A 17,060-nucleotide genomic window follows, 5' to 3' on the forward strand; every position below is an offset into this window, starting at 1 on the left:
AACTATTTTCTCTAACCCTAAAGTACAACCTAAACTAGCAGTAATTCCATGATGATGTTCTTTCCCTCTATGCAACTTGCACCACACAATTCTCAAGCCTATTATTTCTAACACTGCAAGAAATTCTACTTTTATTTTCGCAGTTTACATGTTGACCACTAGAGGGCGCTAGAGGCAGATTGACGTTTCCGGTCCCTCTTGTTTCCTCTCTTTGACAGACAGTCCGGGGGAAGCAACACACTCCACTGTTTTCCGTAGTCATCGCAGACTAGCTGCTTTGCTTCCGAGGGCTATTATCTGTACTCACGAAGAAAACAAATAAAACCTCCGTTCACGTATTTTCCTGTACTCCAAGAAAAAGAGAAAACATGCCACTGGAGAATCTAGAGGAAGAGGGTCTCCCCAAGAACCCCGATTTGAGGATAGCACAGCTGAAGTTTCTGCTCACAATGGACGGTCACCGGCAGGATGCTAAAGTGAAGACGGAGCTAATGGATGCTATCAAAGCTAACAGTGAGTTAGCATTTCATCTTTTATCCATATCCAGGCTTTCGTTGGTTACTGCGTTCACGAGTATTGTACGAGCAGAACATTGCGTATATTACTTTTATCAAGCTGCTAACAAAGCTGGATTTTCGACCGAGAATTTGATTTTTAGCCGTTAACTACTGGAAGCGTAAGCTAACCTAGCTAACCACTCTGGCTGGGATTGTTTTGACAGTAGCTTAACGTCGTGGAAGTGCTGAAGACTTGACAGTTTCTTATTGTCATTATGTAAAGATAACGATGTTTTATAGGGACTCCCTGGTAGACACGAATATTAAATAAACGATGTCCACGGTAGAATGAAAACAGTTATAAATAGATGATAGCAGCAGAATATTAAAGATCCAAACATTTTAAGTGTTTATTATATGTACAGTGTGGAAACGTGTTCCCTGTACAATGAAATTCTTACTTTGCTGTCCACAGTGAAGTCGGATTTATGTAAGTTGTGTAAATATTATTGAAATTATGAACAGGGTGTTGGTGATACAGGGCAGGCTTAGTGCAGCCTAACTTTGTTTTATGTATAATTCATGTATTCCTTTCAATGCTTCACATTATGACACATAAAAAATTTTTTATCTGCTAGCCCTCTAGTTTCTACTCTGCTCAGTACGTTAAACTCGTGTTTTCTCTTTGTCACAGATATGGCTCCGTACTATGAGACCCTGTGCAAAGAGCTGAAGTGGCAGCTGGACGGTGACCTGTTGAGTAAAATGAAGAAGACAAATGAAGAGGAGTTGAAACGCCTGGATGACGTGCTGGAGGATGCAGAGAAGAACCTTGGGGAGAGCGAGATCAGAGATGCAATGATGGCCAAAGCTGAATATCTGATTCGCATCGGGGACAAGGTAACAGCAGAGCTCTCTCACATGGAACAGCATAAGACACACCTATCGTGAAGGCAATTGGGAATTCATTGCTCAAGTTTATATTGCTAATGTCATACGCTACTAAAAATTAAGGACAGATACAACTGCATCCACATTATGTAATATCACAAGTATGAAATAAACCAGTATTGCTGTTTTTTGGATCACATTCCCTGTATTTGACTCCTTATCTTGCTTCACTGTGGACAGCAAAATAAGAATTTTACCGTCCAGGGAAACACGTTTCCTGACTATACAGGACTGTCTCAGAAAATTAGAAAATTGGGATAAAGTTCTTTATCTTCTGTAATGTAATTAAAAAAAAAAAAACTTTTTCATGATATTCTAATGTTCAGGATTTTTGAGTTTTCTTAAGATGTAAGCCATAATCAGCAATATTAAATCAATAAAAGGTTTGCAACATTTCTGTTGATTTGTAATGAATCCAGAATGTATGACATTTTTGTTTTTGTAATTGCATTACAGAAGTTAAGAACTTTATCACAATATTCAAATTTTCTGAGACAGTCCTGTATGACAATAAGCATTTTGAATCTTCCATCTGTTTGTGAATTCTTGCGCAAAATTGTTGGACCTCCAGTGATCAAATTGCGGTATCGCCACTAACTGATTAAAACTTTTTGCGCCTGTAATATACTCTTACAAATCTAGCACAAGGACAAAAACGTTTTTGATTACTTTCACTGCAGATTAATTTTTTTGTTTGTTTTGTTTTTTTTTTCCAAAATTGTATATTCAAAATTAGTTGATACAGATGTAAGAGATTTAGAATCAAATTCCACTGGAATTCAATTTGTTTATTTGAAGACTGTTGGGATTAAACACAACTTGAGCAGTGTATTTTTCAAGAATGTCAGCTTATTTAATATTTCCTCTGTAATTATTTAATTTGTCTTGTTTTCTTGATGTTAGACATCAGTTTTGATGTGAATACATTTGCTCGACATATTTTGTCTTACGTTTTCACAGGAGGGCGCCCTTACAGCCTTCAGGAAGACGTATGATAAGACCGTGGCTCTGGGTCACAGACTAGACATCGTCTTCTACCTGCTGAGGATCGGCCTCTTCTACATGGACAGTGACCTCATCACGCGAAACTCAGAAAAAGCAAAGAGGTAAAGGACCCGTTCCATTTGAAATTCTCCAAGTCCTTTGGAATCTGAACTCACGGTCCTCCCTTTTAATCCCCCTGCAGCCTCATAGAAGAGGGAGGAGACTGGGATCGGAGGAATCGCCTGAAGGTCTACCAGGGTCTCTACTGTGTGGCCATCAGGGACTTCAAGCAAGCCGCTGAGCTCTTCCTGGACACAGTGTCCACCTTTACTTCCTACGAGCTGATGGACTACAAGACCTTCGTCACCTACACTGTCTACGTCTGCATGATTGCCCTCAAAAGGCCAGACCTCCGTGAAAAGGTCCGCAAGATCATTGTGATCATTCTAACAATCACAGGGTGTGTGTGGGCGTGTACTAGAGTAGTGCTAGATTTAATGGCGTTGTTCATGATCAATGTTTTGGTCCTCAAATGTTTGGAAATGTGTTTGTCTCCTAGGTAATAAAGGGAGCAGAAATCTTGGAGGTGCTGCACAGTCTACCCGCTGTACGCCAGTATCTCTTCTCTCTTTACGAGTGTCGCTACTCTGTCTTCTTCCAGTCCCTGGGTGAGGCGAAATCTCATTGGTCCAGCTGCCTGGCCATTTGCATGGTCGCGTGCAGAGTTATTGTACAATTAATGGCTTGCATTTGACCGACACATCTAATGCACAACTTACACGCAGCCATGGTCGAGCAAGAGATGAAGAAGGACTGGCTCTTTGCGCCACACTACCGCTACTACGTGAGGGAGATGAGGATCCAGGCCTACAGTCAGCTGCTGGAGTCCTACCGCTCCCTCACCTTGGGCTACATGGCCGAGGCCTTTGGCGTCAGCACAGAGTTCATTGACCAGTAAGTGTGTGTATGTCGTACGCTGACCCCCAGAAGCCCCGCATCAGTCAGAGCCTCCTTTAGTTCCGGCTTCTCCGGACTGTAAAAGCTGCTTCCTCAAGAGAAGTGCCAAAACCCATGACCTCCATATTCCTTGGAAGTGGGTGCAGTTTGTGGACTGTAAAGAAGCTGCAAGGCCAACACAACAGCGTCACTAAGTTACAAATATGGCAAAATCACTGTGGTTTTATTTTTCAAATGTCAGATTTTAATGTTTTTTTCTTAGTTATAATTTTAATCGTTTGCGGTCTTTTGTAGTGTCTGTAATTTAAAGGCCTATCCTTGTGAATTTTACTTATTCCAGTCTCTCTGTTTTTATATTTATGAAATGAGCTCTGCCAAAGAGAAATGTTTGAGTAAAATTGTAATATCTGGGTAGATTTTATATCTTTAAAATGCAGGCTATGTTTAAAAAATTCGCAGTTTCAGTCTGCGCTCTGAAAATAATTTTCTTTTGCCACTTCTTGGATACTTTGCTTGAGTGCTGAAGCATTACATTACATTACATTACATTACATAACATTACATTACATTACATTTGGCAGACGCTTTTATCCAAAGCGACTTACAATAGAGGACATAAGGACTGCAAATAACATTTGCAAATACAAGATGCACAGGAAATATACAGAACAGTAAGCTTGGGTTAGTGAGTTTTGTTTTTTCTTTTTTTGACAAAGGCACACACACACACACACACACACACACACACACACACACACACACACACACACACACACACACACACACACACACACACACACACACACACACACACACACACACACACTGTATAGCCTAACTTGGTGCCTAACCTGATCTGGGGCAGATCAAGCATCAGCGCAGTAAATAGTCCTGAAAGAGAAAAGTTTTTCCCTGTTTCTTGAAGCATCCACCAAGAACCACAATTTACCATGAAAACACCATTTTTTTGCTGTTTATCAATAGTTTCTAACCTCATTTTGTTGCCAGTTTAAAGAGTGACTGCCTCTGATTGTAGTTGTCGAACTAACTGCGCGTCCTTCGTTTCCTCAGAGAACTGTCTCGATTCATTGCTGCCGGCCGCCTTCACTGCAAAATTGATAAAGTGAACGAGATTGTGGAAACCAACAGGTAATGCAGCTATTGCTCTGATCTAAATACTCCCAGAAAGCGACAGCATCACCTGAGGCAAAACTCTCACTGTTTATCACTTCCTCTCCACAGACCCGATAGCAAAAATTGGCAGTACCAGGAAACCATTAAAAAGGGTGACTTGCTCCTCAACAGAGTCCAGAAGCTGTCCAGGGTTATCAACATGTAACCAGAGGCCATATTGTCATTTCTCTTCTTGGTTTTCAGAAATCTGAAATCTGTCTGACAAGATGAACCTTATATTGTGTATATAATAAAAAATTTGTTTAAATTGTTGAGTGCGTATTGTTTGAGGGAGAAAAGGAAAGAGGCAGAGACAGAGTTTCATATAAATAACAGTATAAATTATTTTATTTACAGAAACTTGTTACAAAACAAATATACAATCTTTTTTCTTTAAATATTTACTCTAACCTAGGTTTGTTCATGAATTACATAGCAGCCAATACATAAGTCTAGCTGAAAATGATTTTGATAATGTATACAAAAAAAAAATCTATACACTTTTACGTAGTATGAATGGTGGATTTTTTTTTTCCTCCCAAACATGAGCTGTACTCTCTTACTTTCACATTCCAAGTCTGTGGTGCTAGTTCATTCATTTTTTTTTTTTTTTTTTAATCCCCACATTTCCACCTACTGGAAATCATGTTGACGTGTCAGTGGAGTTTGAGGGTAAACAAAACACTTGATTGAATGTTTTCATGTGCAACTCCCGATGAACAGGAAGGGTCTTCAGTCACACGCTGACAAATCTTTGCACCTTGTCTGGGAAACTAGACCCTTCACCCCCCCCCGCACACACACAAAACGCACAATACTAAGTATTCCATACTGGGCAGCTTGCAAGCTCAGGTTTTTTTTTTTTGTTTGTTTGTTTTTTGTTGTTTTTTTTTTTACCACATTTAGGGTTAATAGGCAGATTTTAAAAGCAAACTATAAACACTTTGAACATTCAAGTAAGGTAAAACAACCCAAAGAACACTGTCTTCAAACAGTCAGGGTGACACAAATTCAGGCACTTTCTTAATTTGATATTTCTTTGAAAAAAGCTGTGATTCAAATTACGTGTTTGGCAATGATGTTGCAAGCAGGTGGACTGTTTGAAGTGTTCCTCTCCCTTGCGATGATTGCGTTAGTCCCTTCAGCCTTATAAAAAGAGCATAAGTGTTTCGATCGTGAAGTGTGTATTAAAGTACACCGTTTAACAATGACCAGTCGCACATTTCGTAGATGGTCTGGACAGCTTCGAGCCTGCGGGACATTTTTCTAAAATCACAGGCTAACTGGGTCGCCAATACATGTTTGAATGTGTGTGTGTGTGTGTGTGTGTGTGTTTTGATTCATAGGCAACATAAAATGCATTGTAAAAGCACATGTGATTGAGACCTTGAAAAGTGAATAAAGGTGTCCTGTCATTCAGACAAAATGCTACAGTGGCAACACTTCACCTTTGCTCCATAAAAGATCTCAGTACACGATTCATGAGATGCTTCAGCTTCTACGTATAGGCGTATTGCATTATATAGATCTTGGCAGTGAACCACTTCAAATAATCAAGTTCTGACTTTTTATTCTGGTTTACTAAATAATGACATTTTTAAATGTACCAAAAAATTCAGCATGTACGAAAAATGCCTGTGCAAAAATACATATTTCACTATATACAATTTGACAAAATACGTGTTCTCAAATAGGGGTACTTCAATACGCTTGATACATATGCACAAGGGGAAAAAAAAAAAAAAAAAAGCTAAATTAAAAAGTCTTTAAAAAAAAAAAAAAAATTACGTTCTGCAATAACTGACATCAGTGGAGGTTCCAGAAATTAACAGGTTTTGCCAGGAGTTTAAATATGAAGCCATCTCCATGAATCTCGCACCTGTAACCCACTCAAGACCGCAAAAAATAAGCAGACATCCCAGTGAGATGAGAGACTATTGCCTAATTTAAGACTCGGTTTTGACAAAGGAATAGAGTAAATGGCCTGGCTACGCATTCTGCGAGGAATCTCTCTCAACCTGCACCGGCATCACCGTGGTGACGTGTTGAAACATTGACTACCAGGACTTGGGGTACTGGCTACTCATAGGAGGGACAATCATACCCACAGAAGAAAGCTGACGTGCATAAAAGTTTGCTCCAGTTAAGACGTACCATACCTGATTCCCTATGTAGGAAAAACATTACATTTCACATCTGCCCACTAGCAGCAGTGCATTTCCACACAGCTTCATGGGTAAAAGGTAATTCTCTCGTGGTATCTGAGAAAACGTTGTGGCAATAATATACGGTTTGCACAGATTCTTGGTTTCCACACAGGCAATGCACCGTTGTGTTTCAAGGGCCAGAAACTTCAAGGTACAAAAAAAAAAAAAAAAAAAAAGAAGTAGTTGGTAAAGCTGAGAGCAGCTTTTAACAAGCTTTCTGAACAACTAAGCAGTGCCTGTGGAGAATGAAGTCATTTAGTGCTGTTCACAGTTGGGAGTAGGTCTACTGTGGCTATCCATTCTGCACAACAAAAAGATCCAGAAATGAAACAGTTTTTCTCGAGATCAAACTATTTTTCAGACAAAAGATTCAATCAAATGGGCACATCAGGCGTCCCTTTCACATTTGAAAGCACAACTAACTTCACCATATCTACAAATACTCTTTGTAGTTCAGTGTAAAAAGGTCATAAGAAACAACAGAAAAAGGTAAAACTTGCATAATTATTGTGGTAATAAAAGAATTGACCAGACCATCCCTACTGGCCCTTCAGCTACCGCGTGTAGCCCCGGGGCTTTGTCGAAAACGTCGCCGCAGTCGGGCAGACAAAAAAGCGAAACAAGGTGATTGTGTGTCATTTAAGATGTTGTAAAGAATAGTTTGCTGCTCCTCCCGCTCTCCGTCCAAGGCTTCTGAGATCAGGCGCTCGGGGTGTATTTAATTAAGTCGGAAATTCCAGTGGTCCAGCAGAATCTTGACATGAGAAAAATACTCTGCAATGCACGCGCGCACATTCACACAGTCATTCTTTAACAAACATGGAAGAGATCGGCTTGGTGTCTCCCCAGTCGCTCGGCATCGTGACGGCTCGTCGTAGCGGAGCGCCAGCCCTTAACTGGAAGCGAACGAGCTCCAGAGATCCATGGCTGTTGCTATCCTTCCATCTACATCCGGCCAACAGGAAGACCTCTCGGAAATACTGGGACGACGATACGCGGGAGGTCCATGAGTGGCTCGCCGGACCCCCGCCGACTTCTCCCCAGACGGCGCCACCAACCTTCCCCGACACGCATGGCTTTGGGAGAAATAGTAAGGACCACACTGACTTCACTGGGCAGTCCAGATCATCTCCACCCTGAGGTTTGTGGGAAACTGAGTAATGTGGGTTTGATTTAGAAGGCCTCATACAGTCCAGAGCAGCATGCAGACCGCTCAGGACTATTCCCCGTCCGCTCGCCACCTCCACGCCTCGTAGACGGACACCGCTGTCAAGGACGAGCCTTTGGCTGGATAAGGGAGAGGAAAGAAATAAGAACGTGAAAACATTTCAATTCTTTGTTTTTTTGTTGTTTTTTTTTTGACAGTGGCAGTGTCATAATAAGCCAAAGTGACAGTAACCACGATATCTAAAGCGATATCCAAAATACGATCGCATCGATTGTGATTTGGATGAGACGACCTCATGAAAATACAGTGGTCATGAGCTAATTTGCAAAGACCTTTTTTTTTTTTTTTTGCTCAAATATTGGACAGAATTAGTGTCCACAATTATTGTCTCATTAAAATGCAACTCATTTATGGACTCATTTGTGCATCTGATTACACCAAACCCCACTGTACTGATTTCAATGACACTTGACGGAGGGTGTGGTGATGGCCTGGGGGAGAGCCATTCAATTAGTGGCCGCATATAATGGGATGGCGACGCCACTGAGGTTCTATTTCATAGATAATGTAAGGCAAAGTATTTCACTGGCAGAATGTTAATGCCATTAAACCCATAATTTTGTGCTGAACTTTTAGCATGTGACTTTAATGCGATCGGCGTGGGAGTTTTACCTGGACTGAAACAACCATTATGTGGAAAAAAAAAAAACCTTTGGCATTGATTATTCCGTATAACACGCGGACCGTTTCCATTTTCCCCCGTGTTATTAATCAGTTTTGGATTTGCGCTCTCAAGAGTTGCCATAAAAAAAAAAAAAAAAAAAAGGTTATTCTTCTTTAATTCAGCACACTGAATTCTAAGTGTCCCTGCAAGGTTTTTCTGTCACAACATAACAAATGTGTGAAACGGTGTTTAACAAGCTGTGCGCGTTACTGCAATGCATATCTTTTTTTTTTTTAACAATATTTAACTTTTTAGTTTTTTAGTTTTACCATACAGAACCACTTCTAAAGGAATTCTTCACCTACTGCAATGCATATCTTTTTTTTTTAAACGATATTTACTTTTTAGTTTTTAAGTTCCACCGTACAGAACCACTTCTAAAGCTTCACCTACTGCAATGCATCTTTTTTTTTTTTTTTTTTAACGATATTTAACTTTTTAGTTTTTTAGGTCTACCATACAGAACCACTTCTAAAGGAATTCTTCACCTACTGCAAGGCATATCTTTTCTTTTTTTTTTAACTATATTCAACTTTTTAGTTTTTTAGTTCTACCATACAGATCCACTTCTAAAAGAATTCTTCACCTACTGCAATGCATATCTTTTTTTTTTTTTTAAACTATATTTAACTTTTTAGTTCTACCATACAGATCCACTTCTATAGGAATTCTTCACCTACTGAGAAACCGACCAGCGGGCAATTCATTAAGTATTCAGATAGTGGTCTTTTTTTTGGTGTTTTTGCCGGTCAGATCCTCACTCCCCCGCCCACCATTGGCCAGTTAGCTTAGCACGATGAACTGGCGCTTTGACAGACCTTCATCTGCTGTGAAAATGTAGCTGTGCATAAAACCCACCTGATGTAAATGGGAGTTGTTGGGTAGCCCCGGCGCCCCTGGAATGCTCCGCCCATGTTTCCCATGGATGTTGTTAATAGCAGGTGACTTTGCCACCTTGGCCCTTCCTGGTCCAGGCCCTCCTCCTCCTCCTCCTCCTCCTCCTCCTAGTCCTCCTAGTCCTCCTAGTCCTCCTAGTCCTCCTAGTCCTCCTCCCCCGCCGCCACTATTAATGCTGCTGGAGGCAGGCGAGGAGCTTTTGCGCTTTTTGCCCTCGAGGCGCACATCTGACGAGTGGTGGCTAAAGCTGGTATGGTGGTCGGATGAGGGCTGGTGATGAACGAAAGGCCCCAGAGAGAGGGTCGAGTCACTGCTGTTCATCACCACACTCATGCGCTTGATGGACTCGGCGGGGCTACCCGAGGGCGGGCCTCGCGCCGACGGCCCCGAAGAGCCGCCTGCCGAAGCGCCACAAGGTTCGGCCTTGAGGCTGAGGGAGTTGGTTCGCACGGTGGGGCCGCAGCTAAGGCCCACACTGTGGACTCCGCTGTGAGAGGAAGATAAAGACGACGACGACGAAGGACCTAGCGAGCCGTGGTGGTAGGTGCTCCCTGAGCTGCCGACATTTGCGCAGTTCTTCTTGAAAGAGGAGGAGGAAGAGTAGTTGGCGTTATAGGAGGATGATTCGGATGAGCCGTGGGACGACGACGACGACAGGATAGAGCTGTTCTTCCTCTTCTTCCCCGAGCTGAAGTTAGTGCTACTGCTGTTACTGTTACTGCCACTGCTGCCCCCGCCAGCGGAGTTCGGGTTGACAGGGGCCGAGGAGCCGGAGGAGATCTCCTTGGGCCTGAAGGACGACGAGGACTTGGTAGTGCTACTGCTGGAGGAGCGGGACTTAAGCGCCCGGCCTGAGGCTAGGGAAGGAACCGAAGAAGAAGAGGATGAGGACAAGTGGGCTGAAGGCATCTGCGGCGACGAAGACACTTGTCGGGCCTGTGGTGTGCCGTAGGCCGGGTGCTCAGCCCCTCCTTGTGGGGAGCTGCGGGCATTTAAGGTGGTCCCATAGGAGAGCACGGACTTGCCCTCGTAGGATTGACTGTAGGGAGTCTGGGGTAAGGTGGCAGGGGCCAGGAAGCCAGAAGAGGGAGTGCTACTGTGAGAATTTGTGCTTGTCCTATGGGTAGGTGCAAAGGAGGTGGCGTTTTCCAAGGCCAAGGGGATTTTCCTGCAACAAGCAGGAATGCATTTCATTAGCTCGGGATATCATCATGTCACAGATTCCGGACGTAAACACAGAGTGTGGCCAAATGTGGTGTTACTTTGAACCGTGTCACAGACATACTTCCACATTATTGAGTTGACGTGCTTGTCCATCATTGTGGTGAGGGCACATCGCACTCTGTCCAATCCCCGGTCAAATGAGTAACAGCCTCTCCCAAATAGTCGACTGCCAAAGGTACAGTACTGCAAAGAGAAAGAGGGTTTCACTTGTTAGTTTGGTTAATTTCTGTGTCGAATAAGCAGGGCTTGAAAAGCACTGGAATCTGGACAACAGTCAGATTATTCTTTTAAGATATGCAATACACAAACAGCAGGTAGGCTCCGTGTTTACAGCATTCACAGCCTTAAACCACTCGCCACATTTCACACAAGTGCTGATAACCAAGTACGGGCATTCGCGGCTCCGCCAAGTCAACAACACGTACGGAGCCACAGATGTTGCGGTGGCAGATTGAATCAACTGGTTATTCCTTAAAATAGAAGTAACGCAGACTGAGCGGGTTTTGAAAAACTGGTCGCCCCACAAATATAAGCAATGTCAGTTTAAGACAAGGCAAAGTGCACTAATATCTGGCTCGTCCATCTTGTAAAGCTCATGTTCAGCAAAATGATACTGTGATCGAAATTTAAAATTTGTTTTTTCTCTCTTAACATTTCAGTCTCATTGTACGTATGTGCTGCAGAAGTCCTCCTTGCTAACGTGCAGCAAGCAACAGCAAACACCGCAATCATGTAATAATGTAAATCTTGGTTTGTTTGTTTTTTTTTTTGTAAAAATAATGTTGATGAAATATCAAATGAGGTTGCAGTACGCTGACATTGATTTTGTATTACGTGTTTTTGTTTATTTAAAATGTCACCAGGACCCCCAGGTCCTGTCATAAAGTTAAGTGGCCTTCAGGAATCATGTCAACTTTGAGAGCAAAAATTTGAACTTCACTATTATAAATCAGTTTATGGTGCATTAAAATGTACGACAACTTCACTTATTGGTGTTTTCATATTCCATATTTACATATAGCGATGATTTAAACCAGGTACCTTTTAAAGTGGCGTTCGCCCTCTTTAAAATTTTCAGTTCTTTTTTTCAATTTTTTTTATTTACAGATTCCAGGTTTGTTTTCGGTTATCTTGAACTATTTAGTGAATGTCTAGCATCTGATTAAAATGCAGGGTTAGCTGACTGTATTTCCTACTGGCGGCATCCCCGTTCTCTCAAAGAGCGGTGTTGGTAGTGTGGACTTACAGCTACCGGTCGAGGGTGATAACCTGAATAGTGACAATCCAGTTTGTCAATGCTCTCTTCCCTCTCTTCGTTCTCTCCCTCATCACTCGAGGGTCGGTAAAAACCATCGGGTGCGTTTTGCGGATGGTGTGGTGACTCATGGACTGCAGCAGGGTCTCCGGGGGTACCACCTCCATGACTGCTGTTTAGTCTGATGGGAGACAGAAAAATCAGATCATTCGTGCCTTCAGCTTCTACCTCGACTGTTGTGTCTTCTCACTGTCACAGATGAAAATAAGCCGGTTTGGTATCTGACAAAAACAGCTCTTGACGCTACTCACCGAGGAAGACCAGGGCTGTGAAATTTTGGTTTGCTTGATGGCAAAGTCTTAGTGTTGTCAGTGGCGGGGCCGTTACCATGAGACACCTGATGGGCGTCATGGGAAGTGGCGAGGTGGGGTGTGGGGTGTGTGTCCCTGAGAGGGGGCGTATGCTGGGAATGGGTTTGGTGGAGTTCTCTTTCCCTTTCCCGCTCCCTTGTTCTGTTCTTGTGCTCTGCCAGCAATGTGTCAAAGCGCTTTCTCCGCCCTGGCACTGCCCTCCGCTGGCTTAAGGAATGTGTCTAGGGGGACATCGGAAAGTCGAAAGCTCAGCCTCTCTGACAGACGTGCCGGAAATCATTATTAGTTTTTAAAAAAAAAAAAGGCAACTTTGCCGATTGTTTATACATCCACTGATAAAAACTGAAAGCGATAAAGGAATCCATACACTCTGGAGGTTCGTCTTTATTCAAACGCGTCAAAAAAACGATACGTTGCTGCATCAAACTAGAGAGACATAACATTTATGTTTCAATCACACATGCTTCACTACCGCGAGAAAGCAACCGCAGCCAGCTATCCACGGCACAATTCAAACCGATCCTTAAATTATACAGTAACGGAGAGTCCTCTCTGGAAGAGCAAACAAACGTATTACCTTGCATGTTAGAGATCTTGTGCATGGTTTCCTTGCTGTCACATCCACAACCCCACAGTGGATATCTGGATTGAACTCGCGTTCTAAGAATGGAAAGGGGAGTAAAAGAGGAGAAAATGTCATTAGCATTACATCAAATCTACGGTTTTGTTAAGTGTACATTCTTTGCCTCCTGCTGTTATCTTTTCATATGTAGCTAGGAGATAAAACATTTTCACAGCGGAATACAACAAACAGACAAGCATAATGATGTCTTGTGGGTATCATGGTTCCATTACATGAGTTGTCCTTGCAGTATTGCGATTACAATGAAAAAAAAAAAAAAAAATCAATTTACCATTGATTTATAAAGCTACAAAACAACTGTAAATGATGAAACGACACACCGCAATCTACCAACTCACCCGCCACTTTCTTGTTAAGGTGGCGCTTGCTACTGGCACTGCTGCTGCTGTCCTGTTTCTTGTCCGTGAGGACTGAGAGGTGGCCCTTTCCATTAGGGATCTGACCCGGGGCCAGTACAGGAGGCTTTGGTATGGAGGGACAGTTAAGGCCTGGTTTAAGGGCTGATGATGAGGAGGACGTGATGGTAGTACTGTTGGAGCTCACAGTGGTGCAAGTGGTGGATGTGGAGGAGGATGAAGTGGTGGCGGAAGCAGAGGTGGCCTGCACCAGCTTGGCTGACGAGTCCACGTTCAGATGAATCTTCTCCACCTTGACAGCTGGAGTGAGGCTGGAAAAGAGGGTTACAGAAATGAAGAGGACAGAGGAGGGAACGCTTGAGCTCTCTAAAACAAAGGGTCAGCAGAAAACATACGGAAGGAATTGTGCACATTAGGAATGGGCCTGGAAGAACTAAACGAAAATTCTGATCGTCCCTGCTCAGAGGGCCGAGGCTAGTAACCAAAATGTGTGTCATCTGTCGCCACATATTAAAAAAAGGGCACCTGAGCAGAATCAGATTTCAGCATATATGCTGGCTTGATGTGCAACGCTCTGACTCTATGAGAGAAAAAGCACGTTCTGTTATCCCCTAATAAGTCTTCTATTTTTTTCCACACCTCCCTGACATTTCACTGGAGGGCACAGTATGTGACAGTGTTGTGATAGAAGTCATTACAGTCTACCTTAAAATGCATTCTCCCTAATTTGCACTTTGCCTGATTATATCGGACTTCATCTTACGTAATCAACTTGGCCTCAACTACCCGTGGTAAAATCAAAATTGCAATGCCAGTGATTTGAAAAGAGCAATCTCTAAATTCACTGTTGTATGAGATGTAAAAAAAAAAAAAAAGAGTTACATCTTGTCCGATTGGACCATCCTGAATGGGGGAAAGGGATGTCTTCGTTGAATGCCTGACAGCTTCTCTTTGGCTGGTTTGAGGAGTTTGGGGTTGGAGGAGGGCAAAGCTGAGGGGGAAGAAAAGTTGGATCCAGCGGTGGAATTTCGGCCAAGAATCCCTCCACTCGCCACTCCGGCAACAGACCCGGTGCCCAGTCCAGGCCCGAGCCCGGTGCCGCTACTCCGATTTCTGCCAGACAACGGGAAGGGCGAGGTGGAGGCTGGCTTGCTGGCTGAACTGTGTCTTCTCTCTGGGTCAGCAAAAACAAAACAAAGCAAAAAAAAAAAAAAAAAAATGGTTTGAAAAAGCAGTAGAGCGATGGCCCGCTGCTTTACAAAGTCAGCCAGTGAATATTTTAAACTTGCTCTCTATTGCTACTGAGGCACACATTCAATGTTTATTTATTTATCTATTTATTTATTTTTCGGTGGGAGGGGTTTCACAAGTTCAAAATAAATTCAAGTTGTATTGGAAAGTATCATGGGGAGAATTAAGAAAAACAAATGGCTTTTTTGTAACTATTTTGTTTTAGTTACAAAAAAGCCAGTCCAAAGAAAACAGATCATGAGATATGTGGATTGATTATTTGGCAGCATATGTTTTCTACTGACAGCAACTCAACCACATAAAATCCAAATACAAGTAACGAAAGCAAAATCACATTACCGTACTTTTTGCTGCTAAAGGTGCTAAATTGCTCCTTTTTTTCCATCTCAAATTACTAAAATTCAAATTTTCAGATGCCAGGAAATCCCCAGATTTTTTATCTGAAACCTAAAAAGTAGGGACATACACGTGGACAATGAGCGTGAAATGCTTTGTTCAGAAATGTGTTTAGAATTGAGTTTTGCCTCAAAAGCAGCACATCCAGATTTCTACAACTTCAAGTTCCACCGTGGCAAAACACAATCTCACTTACCCATGTGAACACCTTAAAAATCACCATCGCCGAATTGTTGCGGTTACAATTATTCGCAGTTAAAATGGTCAAAAATGCATCAGATGTACTCATGCGTATAATTACAGGTAAATAATTTTGGAAAGTTATAGTCATAAAGCCAAGAAAATCAATAAAATTAGCCCTTTGTCATACCTGGTCTGCACGAACATGTTGGACATGGGGAAAAAAAACAAAAAAACTCTGCAGATCTGAAGTATAGCAACTGTTCCGATATTTGGGGTTTGAGCAGCACTGATAGGTTCCTTCAACACAGAAAAGTGATGGTGTGCACCCATGAAAACACACATCTATTCTGCTTTTATATACTACCTGAGACGGCAATTCTTTCTCGTTTTTCATGTCTAAAAACACCATAATCAAAGACAAACGAGTTGGTGCTCTGTGGCCACATTTTTGCCTTGAAATTCATGCTGCAGGAATAAATAAGACAAATCCCCGCCCACCACTGCAGAGCCATTAACACCACCCACCAGGGATTGGATAGCTATCAGGTAACATCTGGACAAAATCTCTTATTGATTACTGTTTTCCAAGTTCTGATTTGTGCCTTCATATGACTCCCAACCATATTTTGGAAGTGAAAGGTCATAGTGATGCTTTCATTGTGCATGGCGAATAACTTCAATTTCACATCTTGCCATCTTGTCTAAAATATGCGCTTCCCTTGTGTACACTGGTTACAATCATGCTTGTCGCAAATTTTAAATTTTTACATCTTCACAGTTTGGTTGTTCGCTCCTGCATCACAAAAGGTCAAGATGTCCGATGCAGATAATCACAACCACAATTATTGTTCTTCCTCTTGAAGAGAATCCACGGAAATGTCTCTAATAGTGGATTATGACTGGCACTATTTACTTTAATTTCCTGGGGATCGAGTAATTTTAATTGCTATAAAAGACTAATTATTGTTATACGTGTAAGGTTTACAGGTAAGGTTTATAAGTGGGCAATGCACTTAAGCACATGAATCTGATTCGTCATCTATTGTGACAATCCACAATTTTGTTTGCTGCAAACTATGACATGAATATTACCATCTGAGTAGTACTTGATTAACAAAGGGGAACTAGCAGTAGATATTAGACTTCAAAACGACCGGTCCAATAAAACACAATAAAATGTATTTAACTATATTGTTACGAGAGCTTTGATTAATTTAAAACCAAACCTTATGGCTAAAGTTGACTATAACACGCCCTGAGAAAATGCAAGACACACGGGGACAGAGAACTCTTTAGATCGTACCTCGACAATACGCATTTGAGACCCTTGCTCACTCTACCTGATTTAGAAACCGCCAACAGGTCAAGAGTTTCATTTCTTGCCTGAGCTTCTTAGAGCAGCTACTCAGCAAAAGCAATGAAAGGCAGAATAATAGCAAAAAAAAAAAAAGGGTTAGGGTGATACTGACGGCTTGATGAGTTAAAAATGAAAGGAATAAAAGGCACTACTAATGGCTTGCGGATCATACAGTACTGTGGTTTTCAAAACTGTTCATCTCTGGGTTCCTTTTCATTGTAAACCCACAATAATTACAGAAGCCTTAAGCTTTTTAAAGAAGCTTTTATCTCTTGCTGTTTAATTAACTGTACTCAACAGATGTGCACTGGAAACAATTTGATACTTCACCAACCGTCCATTATGAACAAGAAAACGCCAAAAAAAACAGTGAAGGCATGGTTTGCCTTTAGGTAAGTCATAATAAAAAAAGCTTATGGAAATTCACTAGATATGGATAATATCAAACATTAATGATAAAATATAT

General features: G+C 41.9%; 2 protein-coding genes across 3 annotated transcripts in view; one reads left to right on the forward strand and one right to left on the reverse strand.

The window, feature by feature from the left end:
* The first annotated feature begins 204 nt into the window (after positions 1-204).
* psmd6 (proteasome 26S subunit, non-ATPase 6) lies at positions 205-4,830 on the forward strand. Its single transcript, XM_086168827.1, has 8 exons — positions 205-513; positions 1,192-1,397; positions 2,409-2,554; positions 2,635-2,854; positions 2,992-3,100; positions 3,218-3,386; positions 4,461-4,538; positions 4,632-4,830. Exons 1-8 carry the CDS (start codon positions 369-371, stop codon positions 4,726-4,728), a joined length of 1,170 nt encoding a protein of 389 aa, XP_086024953.1. The 5' UTR covers positions 205-368; the 3' UTR covers positions 4,729-4,830.
* Positions 4,831-4,881: 51 nt separating this feature from the next.
* Positions 4,882-17,060, reverse strand: part of atxn7 (ataxin 7) — a 32,500-nt gene continuing 20,321 nt past the window's right edge. For both annotated transcript variants that reach the window (XM_086168826.1, XM_086168825.1), the window contains 8 exons: positions 14,290-14,581; positions 13,390-13,718; positions 12,986-13,068; positions 12,349-12,629; positions 12,029-12,218; positions 10,844-10,965; positions 9,520-10,726; positions 4,882-8,056 (listed from right to left, as the gene is read on the reverse strand). In XM_086168826.1, coding sequence (XP_086024952.1) covers positions 8,039-8,056; positions 9,520-10,726; positions 10,844-10,965; positions 12,029-12,218; positions 12,349-12,629; positions 12,986-13,068; positions 13,390-13,718; positions 14,290-14,581 — 2,522 coding nt within the window. In that variant the 3' untranslated portion in view covers positions 4,882-8,038. The remainder of the gene's footprint in view (positions 8,057-9,519; positions 10,727-10,843; positions 10,966-12,028; positions 12,219-12,348; positions 12,630-12,985; positions 13,069-13,389; positions 13,719-14,289; positions 14,582-17,060) is intronic.

This window comes from Fistularia commersonii, chromosome 21 (assembly GCF_037954325.1).
Source record: "Fistularia commersonii isolate RoL2024-O1a breed Wild chromosome 21, RoL_Fcom_v1.0, whole genome shotgun sequence".
Taxonomy (NCBI): Eukaryota; Metazoa; Chordata; class Actinopteri; order Syngnathiformes; family Fistulariidae; genus Fistularia; species Fistularia commersonii.